Source organism: Callorhinus ursinus, unplaced genomic scaffold, assembly GCF_003265705.2.
Source record: "Callorhinus ursinus isolate GAN/ISIS: 27379988/994484 unplaced genomic scaffold, GSC_fseal_2.0 scaffold12, whole genome shotgun sequence".
Taxonomy (NCBI): domain Eukaryota; kingdom Metazoa; phylum Chordata; class Mammalia; order Carnivora; family Otariidae; genus Callorhinus; species Callorhinus ursinus.
The window spans coordinates 79787826-79812013 of NW_027397074.1; the positions used below are offsets into that span (position 1 = coordinate 79787826).

Consider the following 24188-nt stretch of genomic DNA (forward strand, 5'->3'; position numbering starts at 1 on the left):
TTTGTCAAGACCTGGGGGGCAGGGTCCAATGGGGAGTAGAGGAGAAATGACTACCAGTGAGTACATCCAGAGAGAAAGTGTGGGGTGAAGGGGGTCACAGTTGCCTAGGTGAAACTAGAAAGTAGGTCGTCGTGGGATCGGTGCTAGGCTGGATGTGCAGAGGGAAAGTGACGGCCGGAAGCCCTTAAAAGAGAGTGTGATGGTGTGTCGTCCAGTGGGCTGGGGGGCCAGATTTGAAGAGGTCTGAAAACAAGGGTGTAACCCAGAAAGTTCATGCTTAAATTGATGGGATGCCAAGGGGCTGGCTTGTTCACACCCACCTATACTTCAACACACACTTTTCCCTGCACATGTGTGCTGTATGGTTGTTTTTGACAACCTTCCTTCAAATAGCAATTCCAGAAGCCTATAGGTTTTACTTTTTATTATCATGGACCTCAAGAAAATCTACTGAAAACCTCAGAAGAGTACCTACCTTACGCAGTATACATACCTTATAGAATGCATGCATGCTTACAAATTTGTTTCCAGATTTTGGAGCTTTTCACAGAACTCCCCAGAAACCCATCTTCCAAATAAGACCCTAAGCCCGGTACCTATGGGTTGTTGGGTGGGGGGGTAGTCATAGTTTACAGTTTATTTTCTTGTTCTCTTGAAGGATGGTAGCCCATGAGATTTTAACTATTTCTGATGTCAAACTCAGAATAATGCTTGCTCTCTAGCACTAGCGGCTGTATATTTCCTTGACCCTCGCAATTTTAGAATCTGGTTTTTAGAATTTCAACTGGCATTTCTACTTGGTTTGGTGGAATGAGGATTTTTTTCCCAGTCCCACTTATCTCTGTCTTCAAATCTTGGAATCCGTAACCAGGTCCTGATTTTCTAAGGAATAGTAAAGAAATAGTAACTGTGTTCTCGGGATTAGTGAGCCCCTGTAGAAACTAGCTACCTTCGGGAGAGCCATACTCCACAAACAGGTGACAGTCTTTCTGTTTCCAAAGCCCCCCAAAGAATCTACTTTCACTTTGGCACTGTACTCTCCTTATTAAGAAAATATTCCTTTCATCTTATACCTAATCCTTAGAGCCCTTATGTTCTGCCTACAGAGAAGGTGAATGTCACAGCCTTTGGTCTCTCAAACCATCATATATTTTTAATCATTGCTGGTGGATTATAGGCCTTCAAGCTATAGGATTTATGTTAGAAAACGTGCTTTTATTTAAAAAAAAAAAAGATTCATCTAATCTCTATACCCAATATGGGGCCCGAATTTATAACCCCGAGATCAGGAGTCAGATGCTCCATCAGATGAGCCAGCCTGGTGCCCCAGACAACCTGCTTTTAATGGCATCCATCTCACCTGCTTTGGACAGTTTCGATTAGCTGAGATCAAGATTAATTATAGACCAGATGATTGGTGTCCCTATTCTGCCGCCTCTGAACTTGGAATATCCTGGGGCAGACCCTACTTGGCGACAGATTCTAAACTACACATTGGCTCATGTTTGTCACTTTTCTTCTAAGGTGAAGAGTTCACAGAGGAAGGAATGTCCTAGGAAAATCAGTTAAAAACAACAACAAAAAAAAAACACTGACACCAGATAGAGTGGTTCAGCCTTGGCCAAAAGTTATTTATTGCTCTGAAAGGGAAGAATAGCGGAGGACTTCCCCGTCGTCTCATGTTTGTGGGGCTCAGGCTGAGATATATTTATTCCCTCCCCCCACCCCTGGCCTCCCCCGTACCCCTGGCCCACTTCCCCTTCTCCCCTGTTATCTAACCTGCCCTGATAGACCGAGGCCGGTGCTCCACAGCCTAAATAGAAGCTCAGTCCCTCCCCGAGAGTCCAGGATTCTGGTGTGATTGACATATCTGTCTGGGAAGTGGGAGAAAGGCCGGAACCCAAGGCTCTTACCCCTGCTTCCCACACCCAGTGGGTAATAAGGGTGGGGTCAAAGGGATGACACCTAAGCATTATCAGCAGCCTCTGGCAGATAAAAATAGCAGAGCTGGAGGAGAAAACTGAAAATCAGATGGGTCGGGAAAGCTGGTCCAACAGATGAGGACTCGATCTTGGGAAGATATCGAGCTGGGAGCAACCCAACAGGAAAAGATGGCAGAGAGGCACCAGTTACTCTCTCCGGTGAGTTACCCTCCGGTGTTCCCAGACCTTAGAGTCAGTCTGTCCAGCGCCCACCCTTCACCTCTCCACGTCTGATGAGGGGCCAGGACACTTGGGTGCAGGTCCGGCACTCCCTGGGAGCACACAGGTTGGAGAGCCTGCTGAGCCTCTTTCCATCCTGGTCTGAGCGATATTTATAGAAGGCCCAGTGGCTTGGGGCTGGAAGTCTTCTTATGACTATGGAGGGGGACGGTGCTGCTGGCCCTGCTGAGGGAATTCCCTGTGGGGCTGTCCCTCAGGTTCTTCTCTCAACCCCTCCCCCGCACTGCTCTCACACCTGCTTCGACCCCAAGCAGATCAGATGTGGCGGGGGGGGGGGGGGGGGTATCATGTGACAGAGAGATGGCTATAAATAGCTGGGGGTGGGCATGCTGCCCCAGACGCCTTGGGGACAGGCAAGAGGACAGACTTAAGGAGCTGTACTGGGGGGAGGACGGGGGCAAGCAGGCCAAGGCCTGGCCCAGGGAGGGGCATGGAGCCAGCTGGGTCCCTGCGGCGTGGGGGTGAACAAAGCTGGTGGGGTAGTGCTCCCCAGTACCAGTATATGCCCTTTGAACACTGCACCAGCTACGGACTGCCCTCTGAGAATGGGGCCCTTCAGCACAGGCTCCGGAGGGATGCAGGCCCCCGGGCCAACACCCGCCCCACGCAGGTAAAGTCCTAAGTTGGGGGGGGGATGGACTCAAGGAGATAGTTGTGTGATGGATTGGGGGAAGTTAGGAATTAGGTGAAAAGAGGAAGAAGTATTAACCTTTTAACCTAAAAAAGTACATGGTAATGTGTTCAAAATATGAAAATACTTCAAAGGGCTGAGCTCAGCTAAGCATGCACTTACAGAGAGACCCATGCAGTTTTATATAACCCTGACTAAGAGGACACCGAATCCTCGGGGGGCATGGTACAGCGACACATGCTTGACTAGCTCGTGCTTACATAACCTGCATGGAGTGATTTGTGTGGGAGCTCACACCTCTGTGTGTGCACGCTGTCTCTTACACCCTCACCCCTGCGCAGACCCCACCAGATCTCTCCCTCCTGACCCTCGGTGGAACACACAAAAAGAAACACTTGTGCAGAAAGCAGAAGAAAGGTGCTGGGATAAGTAGAGCAAACTAAATTGCCTATGAGTGATCAAAGATACACCGGGGTCCAAATGAGCAGAAGAAATGCAATCAGACTTTTAGGGGTGAAGGTTGATCAAGTAAGAACCTATTAAGTGGTGGGCCCCAGGGAAGGTAGAGGTGTACGCTCCCAGCAACAGGGGATTGGGAGCTCTTTGGGGGCGTCCAGGGATAACCCCCCTCAGGAGTGGGAAGTGGTGAGTTGCAGACATCTAGGAAGGGGAAATGGGGGGCACAACCAAGGGAAAACTGCTGAGGTTGTCATGGATAGACGTGGAGGTGAGGGTCAGTGAGGAAATGTGATTGAGGAGTGTCACAGGATGGATCCTGTCAGCACCGGGAAGCCAGACTTTAAAAAGTGTTTTAGCTAAAGACGGGTCCGGGAGTGATAGGGTGGGGGATCTAGACAGGGTGGGGGATCTAGACAGGGTGGGGGACTGAGGGGTGGCAGCATTGCGGGTCAAGAGTCTATAGGGTTCACACCTCAGTCCTAGTCGGTCCCCAACACGAGGCAAACCTGGGGATCCAGTAGGGGGTGGGGACAGTCGGCGGAGGCTGGGATGGTGAGCGGGAGGAGTCGGGGGGCGCTTCCTAGGGAAGCTGGAGCCTGCCCTGGCCTTGCAACAAGGGATGAGATTGGACAGAAAGACCCCTGCCCATGGCCCGGGACGAGGGGGCTCCTCTCACCCGTGTTCACCAACCTAGCCGGGTGGGGAGAGTGGAAACAAGTAAAAGGCACTTTCTGGTGAGACAGTGAGGAGACCAGGCCGACTAACACGGGGCTCTGTGTTGGAAAGGAATGGTAAGTTAACTTCAGAAGTAGAGTTGGCCTGAAAGCAAAGAAGAGGGGTTTGGACTTGTTTTTCTCTGTTTAATTTTTATTACGGAAAATGTCAAACTTAAAAATAGACCTGTGTAATGAATCCCCAAGCACCCCTTACCCACCTTCAACAATCATCAGTACTTTGTCGACATTGTTCCAGCTGTTCCTTCCCATGCCCAGCCTCCCCCCTCCATACACCGGTGTTTTTGTTCATGAATCCCAGACACAGCCTCCCCTTCAGGCTTGGGTTCCCCGCCCCCCCGCCCCCCGCCGCCCTATGCTGATGCCCGGCTTAGCCCTCTTTTGGCTCTTTTAGGGGTTTCCCAGCCAGGGGTTGGTTTGGAGTCCCCCCCTCCCTTACCTCCACCTGCCTGGGGCCAGAGGCAGCTGAGATGGCAGGTGGAGGGAGGTGCCCTAAGCTGCATGGGTAGTGTCTGCTCTCGGGGGCCAGGTGGGGCAGGGAGGGACACACTGTCTCCCTCAGTCACTAACCTCACCCCAGAAGATGAAACAACCGTGAGCCGGGCAGTTAGTGTGCGCCTATCCAGAACTGGGGCGTAAACTCTGCTGCTCGTATTGTGAAATCAGATCTGTCCTACCCAGGCTCTCCCAGAACCAGCAACACGGCCTGGCCTGACCCTGGCCCCGGACGACGGAGCCAGTGCAGTGGGGGGAGGGCAGATGGAAAGCAGTGAGAGCCCTTGTTCCCCCTGCCCCCTACACCCTCGAGTGCTCTGCACATCCTGAGGGCAGAGGGCTACCAGATGGGAGGGGTGCCGCTCTGCCCTCTCCACACTCTGTGAGCGCCTAGTGACCCTGCTCTGGGAATTCCCTTACCGGGACTGGCTCCTGTTTGTACACGGGCACAGGGAGACGAGGGGGATGGGCTTTCTCTGAGCTTGACAGAGCATCTGAGGGGCCTCAAGAAAGGCCAGACGCAGCAAGACGGAGAAACCAAGAGTCACCTGCTCGTCTGTCCTCACGGGTCCAACGTCAGGATTCCTAGGAAGGAGGCCAGTGCGGAGAAGGGGGCGGCTGGGGTAGTAGAGGCGGAAGCTGAAGCACCGTAAGCTGAGCCACATACAAAACGCCTATTTGACACTAATGTCCAGTCTTAGCAGAGTTCCTGTGTCTCTACTTCAGACTTTAAAAAGCTGTTTTCCATGTGGGTCTATGTGCTTCCCTCTTGTCTATTCCTTTTACCTCCAGCAGAACAAGACGTTTCCCATTCTCTCTGTGTCCAGATTTATGGCCATTACAAACAGCAGTTCTCAGACAAGGAGCAGGACCCAGGGATGCCCAAGAAGACGGGCTCCAGTGAGAGCGTGGACAGCAAGGCTGAGGAACACTATTCTAAATGTCAAGGTGATGGGGCCCCAGGGCTAAAGGCATCTGGAACGGAAGGAGGTGCATGGTCTAGGAGAATAACTGGGATGTGCCCGCCCTCACCCTCCCCACATCCACACGGAAGTCCTCCTCCAAGCAATAAGGAAAGGCATCTCTCCGTCTGCTCCCACTTTGCCTTGTTCCCGACTCTCCCCCCCCCCCCCCCCCCCAGGAAGCAAGAGTTTTAGAAGGCATTCAAGTATCCCATGGGGAATTGGACTGGGGCGCCTTCTGAAGGGGCGGGGCAGCAGCCAACAGAGAGGCGAAAAGAAGCTCCGTGAATGAGCCATAGAGCAAGACCCCCCCACCCCCCACCCCCCGCACGCCTCTGCTCCAGTCCTCAGTCGGAGCTCAGAGTAGTGACGGGATAGCTGTCCTTCTTTGCCCTTCCCTCTTCCCAGGCTGTGTGCACCGCCTGGGACATGTGGTGAGAAGAAAATTAGGAGAAGACTGGATCTTTCTGGTGCTCCTGGGACTGCTTATGGCTCTGGTTAGCTGGAGCATGGATTATGTCAGTGCCAAAAGCCTCCAGGGTAGGTTTACCGTGGCCCTTCACCCTCCGCCTCTCCCTGCACGGTGGCTGTTTCTCGAGTTCCTACCTAGGACAAGTTGGGTGTGTTTTGGGAGGGGGGTGTTGCCCAGAGGAGATCTGGCCCAGGACAAGACCAGACCTGGACCAGAGCCGTTTCTCCTGCCCCTTCACCTGCTACCAAGCCAAGCTGACGGTGCCCCTCTAATCGGGTGACCAACTCATCCCCCATTTTCCCAGGACTATTCTGGTTTGAGCACTGACCACCCTGAGTCCCAGGCACCCCTCAGTTCTGGGCAGACTGGCACAGCCTCTAACAATGTGCCTGCTCAAGTGGGCTTGGCAGCTTTGCCGCGGACCCCACCTCCTACAAGAGGTGGGAACTTGAACAGGTCACGTCACCGCTCACAACTCAGGGTCCCCCATGCGCAATGAGAACAGTACCATCTCATGAGGTCAAACGGGATTGCCAGAGCGTAAGGACGCTCATGGCACACCGGTGTGCTGCAGCCATGGTGGAGCGGTGACATCCTTGTCACCCTGGGACTGAGCCCAGGCCCATGTCTCTGCAGCCTACAAGTGGACCTATTACCAGATGCAGCCCAACCTGCCTTTGCAGTACCTGGTCTGGGTCACCTTCCCACTAACTCTCATCCTCTTCAGTGCCCTCTTCTGCCACCTCATCTCTCCCCAGGCTGTTGGTGAGAATTGCCCCCTCTCCTCCCCGTGTCATGTGGTCAGCACAATCTCACTGGCCTGCAGACCTTTCCAATCCACTTCCTCCCTCTCCCAGCCCTCCTGACGGCCCTTTCCCCTGCTCTGCCATCATCCCCCCACCACTGCCTCTCCCCCCACCCACCCCCATGGCCATGTCCACTGTCTGGACGTTCATCTCCCTTTGAACCTCTAGCTGGAAGTTGCACATGATCATTCTTTGACCGTTGTAGGCTCTGGAATCCCTGAAATGAAAACAATACTCCGTGGGGTCATCCTGAAGGAATATCTCACCCTCAAGGCCTTTGTGGCCAAGGTTGTGGCCCTGACTGCGGGGCTGGGCAGTGGCATTCCTGTAGGGAAGGAGGTAGGTCCACCGATCCTCCAGCAGAGGGCAGCACTGAGCCCAGAGGGAGCTCTCTGAGCAGACGTGGGCGCCGGCTCGCGGGGTGAGCCGGTGCCAGGGGGCAGGAGAGAGGGGAAATCAATACTCAGGAAGGTCCTAGTCCTGAGGCAGAATGACAGACGCATCTGAGCTGGTAGGGACTTAGAGCAGTCTCCTAGCCTGGGCACTGTGGACATTTTGGGCTGGATAATTCTTGGTTCCGAGGGGCTGTCCCTGTGCATTGTGGGAGGTTTAGCAGCACCCCTGACCTCTACTCCCTAGATGTCAGTAGTGCCCCCCCAGTTTTGATAATCAGAATATCTCCAGACACTGGCAAATGTCCCCGGCGCGGGGCGGCGTGGAGAATCTCCCCCAGTTGAGGACCACTACCATGGAGACACTCCAGACCAATTTCCTTATTTTAATATGCGGAAGCCAAGACCCAGAAAGAGGCTGTGCTGCTTCCAAGGTTCCGCTCCTGTGCGTTCTTGCGTCCCTGCAGTAGGGATCCACATGGCAGCCAGAGTCGGCTTTTCAAAATGCAGTCAGTACTGGCTGACATCTGCTTCGGAACTACTGATGGCTTCCCAGTCTTAAAATAAAATCCCAGCTTCTTCCCGGGGCCGGGGAGACCTGCTGATCTGGCTTCTCTCGGTCTGGTCTCCGGTCCTCCCAAGCTGCCCCTCGGGCACTGTGTTTGGGTGACAAGCTCTTCCCACCCCTCAACCACACAAGCTGTTCCTGTCCCAGGGCTCCTGCACTTGCTGTTCCCTCAGCCCGGAACATTCTTCCTTCTGACATGCACGTGGCTCACAACCTCATTTCGGTGGCGACACTAGTCAGTTGTGACGCCAGCGCGCCTCCTTTAGGCCCCCATCGCACCCTTGTCTGTCCTGCCCCCTCCCCCATCTTCTCCCCCCCCCCCCCCCCGGGGGGGGGGGGCGTCGCTGAACCGCTGGTCCACCCCCTCCCTTCCTCTCGGGCTGCAGTTCCTGAGGGCACACCCTCTGTGTTGCTCACTGCTGTATGTCGGGCCCTAGCTCAGTGCCCAGAGCCATCAGGCTTGTCCACGGAATGCCACACAGCCTCCCATCTGGGCCCCGGCCCCTGACCCGTCCCCTCCTTCTTTCTCCCAGGGCCCCTTTGTCCACATCGCCAGCATTTGTGCCGCTGTCCTCAGCAGGTTTATGTCGATGTTTTGTGGGGTCTATGAGGTAAGGTTGAGGAAGTAAGATGAGGGAGGGGCTGTGTGTGTTCAGGGCATCGGGAGGGCTGTCTTGGCGCTGGGCTGGCCGTGATGCTGACGTGGGGCACTGCGCTAACCCACGCTCCCTTATCCTCCACACACATCCCCGACCCGCCTACCCCAGCCACACACTGCCGCCACCGTCCAGGACGCCCCTCCCTCCTTGACCCGCGCCCCTGCTCCGGGCCTGCACCCTGGCCAGTTCCTCTGCTGCCCGCCTGCCTACCCCTGTCCCGTTGTCTTCCTAGCCCCGACCCCACCCCTCGTGAGCACTGCTGCCTGCCGCAGCCCTCTACCCTCCTCGTCCTGCGTGCTTCTCTGTTGCAGACCGTGTCTGGGCAGCTTGATCTCCTGGTGTCGGCCTGCGCGGTGGGCGTGGGATGCTGCTTTGCAGCCCCTGTCGGAGGCAAGTCCCACCTCCTCCCTACCCCGGTTCCCCGAGCACGACTTGGAAGGGGGTTGGAGTGGCTGCCTAGGCTTTGGGGTGGACAGGATGCTCGCCAAAGGGACTAGTGGGTGGGCATTGAAGGAGTGAGCCGGATCACAGCCCCTGGTTTGCAGGTGTGCATACTTTTCTACCAGAGGGCTGTGTGTTTCTTTGCGGCTGGTGGCTGTTTTATGCAGGCTTTATTGGTACTGTTTGTCTGAAGTCCTTTTGTTTCTCTTGCCACTGACACTTCTTGCCCGGGGCGTCCCCATCTCCAGCCCCTCTCTGATGATCACTTAGTGGCTGACATGCCTTCCACATATTTATCTTTTATTTCATTTTCTATGTTTGGCCTTGCGCTATGAGGTCACTTCCTGTTTGCAAACTAACTGAGTGTCTCGGCCTGGGAATCACTGGGGGAGAGGGGGCCACTCTGATTCCCTGTGACTTAAGCCTCTCCTTCTGCCTTATTCCCCACCCTTGCTTGTTCTCCGTTCCTCTCTGCCCCTGCCATCTGTCTGTCTGTCTGTCTGTCTGTCCCCTAGTAGCAGCCATACTATTACACTGACATGCTGACGGTGGGCTGCGCGGTAGGAGTCGGCTGCTGCTTTGGGACGCCACTTGGAGGCAAGTGATTGACCCCCTCCTACATCAGTCCACTGCCCAGGCTGGCTCCCCGGCCGGGTTTTGTCAGCATCCCCAAGTGCGATGTTACCTGTTAAAACGAAAGTATGACAAGAATAGCAAACTTTTACTGAGCATTTACTATGTGCAAGTGATGTTCTAAGCATCTCTCTACATTCATTCGGGCTAAAAGCCATATGAGACCCATGGTGCGGAGGAGAGGGAGGAGAGAACTGATTACAGAGAGGGCAAGGGACTCGAGCGAGTGGAAGAGCCAGGAATGAAAACGCAGGCAGCCTCCCCGTTCCCCTCCTTGTCTTAAAGAAAGCCTGTCGGTATTGTTGGACATGTTTGCCCTCCACTTACCACTACATCTTCTACCAGGAGACTCTCGGTAGTTTGTTCTCCAAGGGAAAACTTCCATTTGTGCATGTTACCAGGACACAGGGGTGTAGGTGGGCCTTACTTGGACTCATGGTCAGCCTTCACGAGGGCTGTGGATGGGAGTTAGAGCCCCGTAGCTTCCTGACAGTGACTTAAACCTGAGGTTAGCTCTTTCTGCACGTGGAAGGCAAAGGGTGGATTGTCAGACTGTTACCTTTGTCTTGGAACACTGACGAATGGGTCGGGGCGGAGAAAGCAGTTGTACCTGTTTATTTACAACTCAGTGTGAGCTGTAACGGGATTAACACGGCAGGGGGGTGGATTACATGGATCATTCACTGGTGATAAAAAGGACATCACGTTGACAGCTGGGGAAACAAAATTGCAGGTAATGCTTCTTAAACACACCTGCTGTGAGAGGTACCTTTTTGATTATGAGAATGTCATCAGTGCCTTCATAGGGTGTTCAGGTAACTAATATGACTTGGCTCAGGAATGACGTAGGGATAAGCGTTCAGAGTGAATGGAAGTGCATCCTGCTCACTTGTCCTGATGTGGCGTCAGCGCACACAGCTCAAGGAGATCCTATCAGCTAGCATCCCATCTGCACTTCTGGCCTCAGTTCTTGTCGTTGAAGTCACTAGTCCCCACAAGTGAGGGGTGTGTTTGAGTTTCCATACACGTTAGACGTTACACGCTTACATTTATACCCACTTTCACCTTTACTTACTCTTTTCACCTTACAAATCCAGAAGATTGAAAAAACATTTTTAGACAGGAAGACTTTTTAAATTTTTGTTTTTAATCAGCCAGATTCTTTTAAAATGAAGAGAATCTGTATTTTTTTTTGTATAAAATTGGAATTTCTAGGATGAACAAGGAAGGTTTCTCTTGGTCCAGTGTAGAACATAGAAAAGATAAGAGATTTATAGATAAAACATGCCTCTTGATGCAAGAAAAGGTTCAGGACTGAAAAATTGAGGTGTTATTTTCAGGATGTTTATATTGAGTGCAAGTAATAAATGTCCTGGCCGGTAGCTTTATGTGATTGTTTTTCTTTTTCTTTTTTTTTTTTTTATGATCATAGAATAATCCTGAAAGAAAAAAATTAGTAAGGCAATTTATTCACTATATAGCCAACTCTTAATTCCTTACACTGATAAAAGAAATCTGCTTCAACATTCTGCTAAAATGACAAACATCCTTTTGCTTCCATCACCTGCCCTCTGGATGCTATGCTGGATCTTGTGCTCCCCGGCACTCGCAGCCGAAAGGGTGGCCGGGCAGACAAACCCATCCTCACAGCCCGGCTCAAAGAAGTGTCTCCAGGGCATCTTGAGCAAAGTGCAAGGAAGACTGTGAGGACCGGGGGCTCTAATCGCAGCAGATGAGAGAATTGCTAGAGGATGCAGGGGAACTGGGATGAGTCTGCACAGGGAAGTGGGGCTGCATCGTGAAGGTCCTCAGCGGCCATGCACAAGAATGTAGATTCTGTTCTCCAGGCTAGACTTTGTCCAAACGTGTTTTGCAGAGCATAGTTCTCCATGGTGTTAATAGATGTAACATGTGAAAAGGGTCTCAAGGTCAAAAAGTCAGAAAGTGCTATGTAAAACAGATAGTTTTTTTAAACTGGAAAAGTTATCAGAATGTTGGATATGCTGGCAGGCATTGTGAATATGCAAACTGTGGCTCAAATACAGCCTTTCCCACAGAATCCCTTTTGCAAGGAACTTCTCACGAGACTCATAGTGTATCATAGATGGACTTTGGGAAATGCTGTCATGGGTGAAGGGGAGCCATGGAAGAATTCTGACCGAGAAAGTGGCGTGACAAGCTGTGCTCGCTCATCCAATCCCTTTGGCAAATGTGTGCGGAATAAAACTGGCCTGTGGATTAACAGGATTCATCTGAGATTAACAACAAGACTATTGTCGTAGCCCTGATGCTAGATGATGAGAGATGGAACTGGATGGAGGCAGAGGAGAGAGAGAGAGAAGAGGCAATAGGAAGTCCAACTGACAGGACCTGGAGGTTGATCTTATGCAAGGTTATAGAGGATGAGAGAGGACGAGGAATTGGGGTCAGCTCCCAAAGTTTATTTCAAAGAACACTGGATGGCCAGCTGTGCTAGTAAGCAAGACAAGGAATATAGGAAGTGACACAGGTCTGGAGGAGTTGATCAATTTTACTTTATTTTTTTAAAAAAAGATTTATTTATTTTGGAGAAAGAGAGAGTGGGAGAGTAAGAGAGAGAGAGGGTGAAGGGGAAGAGAGAGATTCTCTTCAAGCAGCACTCCCTGCTGAGTGCTGAGCTCCATCCCTCCACCCGTGAGATCATGACCCGAGCTGAAACCAAGAGTCAAGAGTCGGACGCTTAACCGACTGAGCCACCCAGGCACCCCCACTTTTACTTTAGATATGCTGAGTTTGAAGTTCCTGTGGCATGTCCAAGTGATACCGAATAGGTCGCTGGATCGGTGAGTCTGAAGTTCAGGAACTGAGCTGAAAACATCGCTTTGCTGCCCAGTAGCATGGAGGTGGCAGTTGAAGCCATGGGCATAAATGGAATTGAGAGAGTGTGTCTGGGTAGCGAGAGCAGGTCACCAAGGACAAGGCCCTGGCCTGGGCAGAGGCAAAGGAGCCCGAGCGGGGGAACAGAGAATATCCAGGGTGGCAGGAAAGAGCCATACTGCAGAACATCAGAGACCAGAGAGTTTCCAAAAGCTGTTTGTGTTTGTAAGGCTTTGTTTGCGTTTAGCAGCACATTTTCTGGTTGGCTCAGACTAATATTAAAATCAGTTCTCATTCCTGAGGATACAGTGACAGACCGCTAGGGAAAGCATCCCAGAACCACCTTGTAGGAAAGAAAACCTAGCCTAGGGTTTCAAAAATTGGTTGTAAAATATTCCTAAGTTGGATAGCTTACACCCCAACAAATCAGAGCTGACTTTGGTTTTGTTACTAGTCAGGAAAAGGGGAGAGACTTGCCTCCCCGATGCCCCCTGCGCCCCCTGCGTCCCCACTGTGTCAAATCGCCCTTTTAGCCCAAGGACGCAGCTGCCTCACCTGATGTGTTTTGAGGAGCAGGGGCAGAAGGGGCGGCTGGTAGCTCTCTCTGCCCCTTATTCGCCGGCCCTTGGTCCGTTTTCGGAAATTTCACCCGTTCTGTTCCCTTGTGTTCTCTTTCCTTCTCGTCCACCCCTCTCCCGTTCATCCACGGAACAGACACTGGGCCCCGATGAGGTGCCAGGCATGGTATTAGGTGGTGGGTTGAGGACCCCCCCCCCCCCCCCACCCCCCCCCCCGCCGCTCCTCTCTGTATCTCGTTGGACCACATCCCTAGCCTGCAAACAGTTGCCAGCATGAGCAACTGTATGGTTTGGAGCCGGAGGTTCCAGGACACCGTTACTTCCCACTACTGCGTCCCTCGTGATTCGGGTCTCAGCAAAAGCACCTCAGGCCCGCAGGGCGGGAGTGTGGGGCGGAGCCTCTGGCTTTTGCCTGCACCTGACCACCTCCGCGCCCCCGCAGGAGTGCTGTTCAGCATCGAGGTCACCTCTACCTACTTCGCTGTGCGGAACTACTGGCGAGGATTCTTCGCGGCCACGTTCAGCGCCTTTGTTTTCCGCGTGCTGGCCGTGTGGAACAAGGATGCGGGTAACGCGGCAGCGGGGGGTGGAGGCTGGAACGGGGGCGTGCAGGGAAGCTCCTTGGGGCAGTTTAGAAAAGGAATGGATGGCGTTATTTGGAAAGAGGGCCCAAGGCCCAAGGATATAGGGCAAAGATCTAGGTCATGGCGTAGGAGGGCAGTATTCAAGCATAAACACTGGGAACTCAGTGGAAGAAGAGCCAGCGGCCCAGGAGGGAGGAAGGAGCTGACCCGCGGCTGATGGCTTTGGCTTCCCCCCGGGTTTCTGTGGCGCTCCCACCATGATGCCTGGCCCTTCCACCCCACAGTCACCATCACTGCTCTCTTCAGAACCAATTTCCGAATGGATTTCCCCTTTGACCTGCAGGAGCTCCCAGCCTTCGCCATCATCGGGTCAGTGGGGTCGACTGCTCGGGGGCAGGGTGCGGCTTCGGCGGAAGGGGCCCCAGCTGGAAGAAGGTGGGGCCGACGTTGTTAAGTGTGAATCGCTGCAGGCAGGAGGGCGGAAAGGGAGGGCGGCCGCCTGCTGTTCGTCCCGCCGCGGGCAGGGCCGGGAGGAGGGTTCCATGGCTGTACAACTCCCGCCCTCAGGATTTGCTGTGGCTTCCTGGGAGCGGTATTTGTGTACCTGCATCGCCAAGTCATGCTCGGTGTCCGAAAGAACAAGGCCCTCAGCCGGTTTCTGGCGAAGCAGTGAGTCACTGCCCTTCTGTGTCCCACCCAGTTCCTTTCTGCTCTCTCCACGAGCCCCTCCCTTTTAATCTTTGTCAAAAGCGGTCCCTGCCTTTAGATGGCTTGCGGTGAAATACCCGGATACTCCGTAGGGAGCGAGCGGCGGGGTCCGCCGCTCAAAGGTTGCGCGTTGGTGGCAAGAACGTTCTGTGTTTAAAGAGCTGAGGCTGCAGCGCGCTGCCGGGGCCCGGCTCCCAGCTCAGTGTGGCGTCCACGGGGCTAACTTGCGGGCTTCCCGTCTGTTTCTTTTTCAGCCGCCTGCTGTATCCCGGAATAGTCACCTTTGTCATCGCCTCATTCACCTTTCCGCCAGGAATGGGTCAATTCATGGCTGGAGAGGTCAGCTCCAAGGAGTCTGGGGGGCGGTCGGGTCACTGAGCACATGACAGGGACTCAGCCAGGGCTGGGCCACAGCACAGACAGCCTTCAGGCGTCCGAGCGCTTTTGTCCGCGGGTAGAACCTCTCCCCGAGAGAAGAGCAGGAGAGCCCCTTGAACAATGAGACTGGTGGGGCAGTTCTGTACAAAGCCCTAGTACCCGACGTCCTTGGAGACGGGCGCCTTTTGCTTCGTCCTCTCACAGCTGATGCCTCGTGAAGCCATCAGTACCCTGTTTGACAACAACACGTGGGTAAAGCATGTGGGTGACCCTGAAAGCCTGGGCCAGTCGGCTGTGTGGATCCACCCACAGGTCAACGTGGTCATCATCATCTTCCTCTTCTTCATCATGAAGGTACTCCTCTTGCACTCCTGACCTCTTAAGCTTCTGTCCGTTTTCAACCTGGAACACACAGTTTGCATAGAGTAGGAGAGGGTACAACTCCATCGGGGCTTTGTCCAACCTAAAGAGAAATAGCTGTGAAACCATAGCCTAGGTAAGTTGCTCACCTACAGGAGTGAGCCAATATCTGGGTTAATTGCTTCCTTCATGTCAACTTAGCAGTGTTGCCATAATTACCATAAGCCTGCTAAAGGTTCCACTCACTAAATGATTAAGACATCACAGCAGCCTAGTAAACGAGGAGGAGATAGGGTTGAGCAATATAGATAACTGTGTAAATGCCTGACTTAAATTAATCAAATCTGCCCCACATATTAGATAATTAGGTACTTCATTCTCCTGTATCCAATTATCCATCTTTAGGTGATTTGCATATCCATTTTCCCCCCACCTAGTGGGTAATCTCTTTTCTAGAACTGCCAAAGAGATTAAATATTTAACTCAATTTTATTAGTGACTGTAATTTTTTAAGGCTTTATTTATTTAAAGAGAGAAAGCACATGTGCATGAGCTCAGGGAGGGGGAGAGGGAGAAGGAGAGAGAGAATCTTAAGCAGACTCCCTGCCGAGCATGGAGCCTGACATGGGGCTTGATGCCATGACCCTGAGATCATGACCTGAGGCAAAATCTAGAATCAGACGTTTAACCGCCTGAGCCACCCAGGCGCCCCGATAAGTAATTTTTTTTTTAAAGATTTTACTTATTTATTTGACAGAGAGAGATACAGCGAGAGAGGGAACACAAGCAGGGGGAGTGGGAGAGGGAGAAGCAGGCCTCCCGCCGAGCAAGGAGCCTGATGTGGGGCTTGATCCCAGGACCCCAGGATCATGACCTGAGCCGAAGGCAGACGCCTAACCACTGAGCCACCCAGGCGCCCCACCCTATAAATAATTTTTATACATGTTATTATTCCCTCTTTTGGTGGTGAGGCCATGAGGATTTTGCCACTCTCAAGTCATTTTCTCCTCATTTCAATTAGGAGGCCAAAGCTGGCCTCTTCCATGTCTGTCCATGGAGGACCACGTCTTCATCGGCTTCTCAGTCAGTGCTTTTATACAAAGACATTTTTGTTTCTACCACCCCCAGTTGGGACATCTATTACAATTGCTGCTTCCCCCCCTCCTTTTTTTTTCTTTTTCAGTGATTGCCTTGTTACGAATGGTATGCCTTGCCTGAATGATCCAACATTTTCCTCTGTATATTAGGGTTCTCATTCAAAAGTCTGTCCACACTGAACTTTCGTGCTTTTGAATACCTTGCTATTCACTCACTCATGATACATTTTGTGAATCTATATTTTCCCAGGATATGAGTCATTAAGTTATATTTACAATATGATAGCTGTTATGGGTTCATTTATTCCATAAATGTTATTACACACCTACCGCGTGCCAAATATATAATATTTGATTGTTGAACTTTGGCAAATTTCATGCTTATGGTTGAAAAAGATGTCTTTGTTTTTGGCTGTTCCTTTACTGTACTTGTCAAGGATCCTGTGATTAAAGACACCAGGTGCTTGACACACCAGGTTCCAACTCTGACTTTCCTTCTCAGGATTTGCTCTGGGTTTCTAGAAGCTGGATCTCTGCATGTTCTTTCCCATTCCACTCTGTGTGTGTTCAGTGGGTCGGCACCTTCCATATTTTGTATGCCTACTTTATTAATTAGGTCTTTTTTATGTCTTCCTTCAAAAGATTTGATATTTTCATCATAAATAAGTTCTCAGTACCTTGTTAGGGAATTGACTTTTGGACTTTCAATACAGAGTTCCTCTTCTCTAACTTATAAATCCCAGCTTCCTGTAAGTAACCAAGTCCAAGCTTTGATAGCATCTCAGAATTTATACTTTTAAAATGTCAAGCTCTTGCCAAGTTTTATAGAAACAAAATACCGTGTATTTTTCAACACTTCCCCTACACCTCACCTCACCTCACCTCCCCAGATTCCCAAGTATATAGCTGGATTTGACTTCACAGATTAAAGTTTACCCTGAGAAGCCTGCTTGGATTATATTAGCAGAACTCAACTGTATGTTGCTATTATTAATTTCTCACTGAATCACATCCTTGATAATGTTTACATCATAAGCATAACAGGGGAAGAAACTCACATATTTCCTGGGCTGTATTTCAAGCCCCACAGTTTGCATCAGGCCTATGCCATTCCATAATATTTATAAATGTAACACCACTCGTTGCTATAAATCCATGATATTGCCCGATTATCACTGCCTCCAGCATTTTCACTTTTCTGTTATTGGGCACATACGCATCCATCCCTTTATTTATTCTTAAGTGTAGGTAATAGGCTACATAGCCAAATTAGAATATGAAAGTGACTAGAACTATTTTTCCAAGTCTGGTTTGAAATTTAGCCTGTGTGGGCTTCTAGCGGTATCCACACAGGCAGATAAGGTTCTCAGCTATTATGAAGGGAACTTCCATCTTCCTCAATCTTAAGACATGGAAAGTATCATCATGTTGTAAATCAGCAGCTGCTCAATGGGTATGAATAAAATTACAACTTCTCAGTTTCGCTTTTTAATACTAATGTTATTATCTAGTATCACTGATCAGCATAGCCTGAAGGCTCTGTGGAATTCTCCATAACGCTCCTTCTGTCAAGGGTCTAAATGAAGTGGAATCTGTCATGATGGGTCTGTAGTTTCCCAGTTCTCTAGAATTGGGTGTTGAAATTCTTGGGAGTTATTTGTGTTCTACATTATTTACATTGCTTCTGGATATTTCCTTTTGTGTGCTAATAGCTCAAAAAGTTGGCTAACCTCGTATCATTCTTTGTCCTTAGGAGTTGATCACTTCAGTGCCCTCTGGTCCTCATCTGTTCTTCCACATATCTTGGGGGATAATCCAAAATTCATCCTCTGAAATCAGACCTATCAGCCACCTATAATCTGTATTACTGGAGCTTTCAGATTAACCCGAGCCTACAAAATCCATTATGGCTTTCATGTGCTTATTCCAAAGAGATGGTACAGAATAGTTCAAAGGGTCTCCAATTGTTATGTCACAATCATTCGCAAAAGTTAAGTAAGTTACAAGTGCCCAGAACTTCGTGTCCACGTAGACTGACGTGGTGTCTAGTTATCTGCAGTTTCAACAAATTACCCAACAAGCATTTCTGTTGGGTGTTTCAGCAAATAGTAGCTCTGAGAAACCTTTTCTCTGTTGTATGGACACTATTTGACCAGGCTCTCTTCTTTCTTTCCTCCTCCCTCCTTCCCTCCGCAGTGACCTACCTACATCCTACCTGCGTCGTTGAGCACCACTCCAGGGCTGAGAGCAGGCAGAGAAAACAAGACACACAGTTGCCCTATACTCAAGGCTTTCTCAGTCTATGTTCTCTTCATATGTACATTTGACTTTGCAGTTCTTAGCTGTTTTACATGGTCATATTCTGACATGAAGGAAGTATACATTTTGTCTCGTCTCAGAGCTTCTGGGATGAAGCCTTTGTCATGGCCTCTTGACATCAGCCCTGGCTCAAGGGAATCTTTCTAAGGTTCAGAATAGTAAAAAATGTATTTCTCATTTGCTTACAATGCACTTGGTACAGATTTTCAATTATAAATATTTTGATTTGTTCTGATTTAGCTGCTACCATCTTTCACCACATGAGTTTGAGATCCTTTTGTAAGATTGGCTTACTTATTTTGCAAGTGACACATAAACCTGTTTCTAAATTTACTTGTTGTGTCTCATATTTTCATTTCTTTTACAGATATTTCAAAAGTTCAACCAATAGTTTCTCCACTCTATTTCTCAGTTCTTCCACACTCTTTGCCATAGAATGTACATGTTGCTTTTGCTAAAATTGTCCTGGTTTCTGTTGGAATACTACCTGACACAGTTGGCCTTTGAGATCTTTTCTGTTACACTGGCTAGCTTTCTCAATGTGCCCTTCCAGTATGGCTAGGATAGATCTGATCTTTTGAACCTCTGTTTAATGTGATTTGATGCTAAAGGAAATGACTCAGGCAGGACAGTCTTCACTCCAGGTTCCCTTGTGAGGTTTCCATGTAAGTGGGTTTGTAAATGCCCGTATCATTAAATTACTCACATAGGAAGTCACTAAAACTCTAAGATGTCTGCCACTTAGAGCTGGGCTCTTTCTCAGAAACACAATCTGACCAGGAAAAGATATCCTCCAGCTTCAAGAGTTTCAGGCTGTTCTGCTGAGGTGACCTTTTTGGGCTAAGAGGGTATAGTATAGGCTAGGACCCTTCTGGAGGGTCATATTCCACGCCTTGTTCTAGATTGCCTGAAGGCAAATATAGTCATTTTCCACGCCTTGTTCTAGATTGCCTGAAGGCAAATATAGTCATTCCAAGTAGAAACGATCATCAGGAGGAACTTTCTTCTAGTACTGTCTTTGGTGGTCTTAGGCTGAGCGAGTACTCCACGTTTTTGGTTCTGGAGGAGGGGTGCAGACAAGATGACTCTGGAGGGATTAGCTATCCCAGGGCTTCTGTGACTCTTGAGGCGGGAGGGAGGGTTGGAAGTGGGGAGGGAGTAGAGTATGCGCATGTGTATTGGGCAGAGTTGAGAGAGGGTGTCCTGATGCCTCTTTTTACTCCAGTTCTGGATGTCCATCGTGGCCACCACTATGCCTATACCCTGCGGAGGCTTCATGCCTGTGTTTGTGCTAGGTAAGTTCTGATGGGAAGCCTGGGGTCTTGCTGATAGCCGCAATCTAGGGTACTGGGAAATTAAGGAAAGGCCTGGAATGCCAGGGGCTTGTATTTGGTCTTAATGCCCAAGGAGGGATTGGCTCTGAAATATAGAGGATAAGGAACTCGGATCTTTCAACACCTTCCTTTCTTTTGTCTTTCCTCTAGGAGCTGCATTTGGAAGGCTGGTAGGAGAGATCATGGCCATGCTATTCCCTGATGGTATCCTATTTGATGACATCATCTACAAGATCCTACCTGGGGGCTATGCAGTAATTGGTGAGACACATTCCAGCCTCGGGTAACCCCTAACAGGCGCACTCAAACTCTCCCATAACATCTTTATTCCAGACAAACTGCACATGTAATGTGGTTTTAATTTTATGCTATTGATTCAACTTTTATTCAAGTAATCAACCCTTGGCTCTGATTCTCATTAGCTCTCATTGAACGTCTTTGAGCCTTAGTTTCTTTACGTAGAAAAGGGATTATGGGGATTAAACGAGATAATAAGAATGAAAACACCTAAGATTGTGTCTGAATGTTTGGTAAGGGTTTCTTCTTTCCTTCCAAAGAATCATAGAACCAACAGTACAGGTGACTGGCTTGGATACTGTCAAACTGCAGGTGTGCTAATACTGACAGGACTTAAGAGTACATGACTAAGAGCTAAGAAACGAGGGCTCTGTACTCACCCCTGCCACTTGTCACCTGGATGGATGACTGTGGAGCAGGTTAGCTACCTTTCTGCACCTGAGTTTCTTTATTGTAAAATGACTTCTGAGATACCTTACAGCCCTAACATTCTGAGAATCTGTGATAATCTTTTTCTCATTAAATCCACAACCCCATCCAACCAAAACCCTGTCTAACAAATACAGTGGCCAGTGTAATCCTCAAAATTATTGTACCTCTGCCCTCCTTTTCTTCTTCACCAAAACCCCATAACATCTAAGACCATCCCTCCCTTAAATACAGAAGCATTAGGCAGCTTTCCGGTGCATATGGTGTCCTTACTCCCGCATCACAGACCTTTAAGAAAGCCTCTTTCATCAGTAGGAGTCACTTGCTCTTATTCCCCATCTTGACTCTCAGGTATCACGCCACCCTCCCTGGCGGACATTTCCCAGGATACGTATCTCCTGTGACAGTTTATGTTCTGAAGTATACCATGTGTGCCATCTTGGAGAATTATTCCTCCCAGTATTTCCCTTTTGTGACTTTTCTTTTTTTAAGTAAGCTCTACACCCAACGTGGGGCCTGAACTCATGACCCTGAGATCAAGAGTCAGATGCTCTATTGATTGTGCCCCTCTCTTTTGTGTCTTTTTCTTGTTCTCTTTTCATGTGTACCTTCTAGTGGCTATTTTTGTTGATGGGAGAACATAACTAAAAACAAATAAGATTCTGTTTTCAAAGAGTTCATAGAATCATAACGTTTTAGATCTGCAAGGGCCTTACAATTTATTTAATGACCTTTTTTACCTTAGAGATGTGAGTATGGGATTCCAGAAGAATCAAGTTCTACACATACAGTTGAGAAATTGAAGAATCAGGATCTTACGCAGGTGTCATTACTCCAAGTTCACAGCATGAGTCCCGGGTTTTGACTCTCTTCACTCATAAACTGTTGGCATCAAAATCTGAGGTCCAATGGAAAATGCCATCACTGGGTTTTAGAATGCTCAGTTAAGAATGATCCAAACTTTTGGGGTGCCTGGGTGGCTCAGTCAGTAGAACATGTGATTCCTGATCTCAGGGTTGTGAGTTTGGGCCCCACGTTGGATGTAGAGATTACTTTAAAAAAAAAAAAAAAAGATCCAAACTTTCAAAAGCAAGGAATAGATAGGACATCACTGTCTTCATTTTACAGATGAAAATTTGGGCACACACAATGATTTTGCAAATTGCCCAAGGACATAGAATGAAATCAAAATGATTTGCCAACAGTTTTCTAGCCCCCACTCTTGACAGATGGTTATGTCAGGGGTGTTGCACTGACCAGGATCCTCTCTGCCGTCACGTCCCCACCTGCCCTCCATGCCAAGAATGGCAGCCCTAACCCACCGGTACGTTCCTGTGTCGTTCTAGGGGCAGCGGCGCTGACTGGTGCAGTATCCCACACAGTCTCCACAGCTGTGATCTGCTTTGAATTAACGGGTCAGATTGCCCACATCCTACCCATGATGGTGGCTGTCATCTTGGCCAACATGGTGGCTCAGAGCCTGCAGCCCTCTCTCTATGACAGCATCATCCAGGTCAAGAAGCTACCCTACTTGCCTGACCTTGGTTGGAACCAGCTCAGGTCAGGGCACCAGCTGGAATTAGTTCAGACTGGATGGGGTGAGGGGTGGGAGCTTCTGAGGTTGAGACTGAGGTTAGGATCAACATTTGGAAACACTGCCTTTTACTTATTTTGATGTTCCCATGGACTTAACGAATATTACGAGTGATGGAATGCATGGCAAACCTCACGGGAGGAATGGAAGGAACAGCAGAGGAACAAGCATCTGGTGGGGCTAACCCCCTATGCCTTCTCCCCCCATAGCAAATTTACCATCTTTGTTGAGGACATCATGGTACGTGATGTGAAGTTTGTTTCAGCCACTTGCACGTACGGGGAATTGCGAACCCTGCTCCAGACCAGCACGGTCAAGACTTTACCACTGGTTGATTCAAAAGGTCAGTGGGAAGAAAGGAAGCAGACTCCTGAGCTGGTGACCTGAACAAGGGCTCCACAGAGGTGGAGGAGGCACTGTAGTATGGGCTTATCTTTAGGGACCACCCAGTCTGCTACAGGATACCCAGCCTGTGTTCCTTAGGGAACACAATCATCTTCAAGAAGGAACAATAGAGCCAGAACACAAGCAAAAGAAGATAGTTAAAAATCCAGTTAGAGAGGGGCACCTGGGTGGCTCAGTCAGTTGAGCGTCCGACTCTTGATTTCGGCCGGGGTCATACTTTCTGGATCATAATCTCTGGATCGTGAAATCAGGCCTAAATTGGGCTCCATGCTCAGCGGGGCATCTGCTTGGGATTCTTTCTCTCCTTCTGCCCCTCCCCCCGCTCTCTCTTTCTCTCTAAAATAAATGAATCTTTGGGATGCCTGGGTGGCTCACTCATTGAGCATCTGCCTTTGGCTCAGGTCATGATCCCAGGGTCCTGGGATCGAGCCCCACCTCGAGCACCCTGCTCAGCAGGAAGCCTGTTTCTCCCTCTGTTTGTGTTCCCTCTCTTGCTGTGTTTCTCTCTGTCAAATAAATAAAAATCTTTAAAAAAATAAAAAATAAAATAAATGAATCTTAAAAAAAAAAATCCAATTAGAGAACTACAGCCGATGCTCATTAGTCATTGAAGCTATGTTCTCTAAAGTCACCATTAACACTGAATTAGAGATACTATACTGACACATTGCCCTGGAGAAAATACAGGGTTATGTTCCTCTGGTCACATTTTCTTCAACCAGTGAATGCATAAACTTATTTTATGTGTGTCTCTCTTTAAAGACACCTTCTTTAGTATATACGGTTGATTCATTAACTAGAATTCATGGCCAACAGGGCTCCAACTCATGCCTGAACGAAGCTTACCTAGCATGCGTATTTTCTCCATCAGGCACATCACAGCCTTCCTGCTTGGGGTGGCAGGGAGGGGGGAGTAAAATCACCAACACAAAACCAACAAAAATGTGAAAATGTGGCATTAAGTGGACTATGAAGAAATGCTTGTTTATAATATGAGGTCTGAGACAAGAAGAGAATGTCATTTTTCTAACCTCAGCTGGGAAGATGTGCAGGGGGAGGCTCCAGTGGTTTGTGGCTCGCGCAGGTCTGTGAATGACAGTGAAGGCATCTGGAGCACTGATTTGGGGTTTACAAATACCTGTACTTTAGCCAGGAGGCAAATTCGCAAACAGGGCATTCATGAATAGTGAGGCTTAGCTGTAAATGTGGAGCCCCTCAGGTGGGTCTCTTGGCTACTTAGCTAAATGGTAGCTGTTCTTCAATGCCCAACTTGAGGGACAGATGAAACTGTTCTGTATGAAGGAGTGAATGGTATTCTTTCTTTTTAACTTTTTAAAAGATATATTTATTATTCTGAGAGAAACAGAGAGAAAGAGAGCAGGAGGGAGGGGTGGGGGCAGAGGGAGAGGAGATATCCAAGCAGACTCCACACTGAGCCCAGAGCCTGACCCGGACGTTGATCTCATGGCCCTGAGGTCACAACCCGGGCTGAAACCAAGAGTCAGACCCTTAACCAACTGCACCACCCAGGCGCCCCTTTTTAAAATTTATTTTTATTTATCTATTTATTTATGGAATGAATGGTCTTAAAGCAGTGTTTTCATGTCACTGCCTTCACCGTCCTTTCTGTCCCCCTTTAGCACTTAGTCCTGCTCTGTATCTTTCTTTTAAAAAGGTTTTATTCATTTATTTGACAGAGAGAGAGAGCATAAGCAAGGGGAGCAGCAGGCAGAGGGAGAGGGAGAAGCAGCTACCCACCCCCCCCCAGCAGGAAG

The 24188-nt window shown here is 49.4% G+C and overlaps 1 protein-coding gene across 1 annotated transcript in view; it reads left to right on the top strand.

Annotated features, from left to right (window-relative positions):
- Positions 1-2652: 2652 nt before the first annotated feature.
- CLCN1 (chloride voltage-gated channel 1) overlaps positions 2653-24188 on the top strand; it is a 29749-nt gene continuing 8213 nt past the window's right edge. Inside the window, exons 1-16 of the mRNA XM_025854937.2 lie at positions 2653-2832; positions 5369-5489; positions 5912-6043; positions 6612-6740; positions 6987-7120; positions 8275-8352; positions 9360-9438; positions 13351-13476; positions 13777-13861; positions 14060-14161; positions 14455-14539; positions 14783-14932; positions 19580-19649; positions 19839-19949; positions 21761-21974; positions 22218-22351. Coding sequence (XP_025710722.2) covers positions 2653-2832; positions 5369-5489; positions 5912-6043; positions 6612-6740; positions 6987-7120; positions 8275-8352; positions 9360-9438; positions 13351-13476; positions 13777-13861; positions 14060-14161; positions 14455-14539; positions 14783-14932; positions 19580-19649; positions 19839-19949; positions 21761-21974; positions 22218-22351 — 1930 coding nt within the window. The remainder of the gene's footprint in view (positions 2833-5368; positions 5490-5911; positions 6044-6611; positions 6741-6986; positions 7121-8274; positions 8353-9359; positions 9439-13350; positions 13477-13776; positions 13862-14059; positions 14162-14454; positions 14540-14782; positions 14933-19579; positions 19650-19838; positions 19950-21760; positions 21975-22217; positions 22352-24188) is intronic.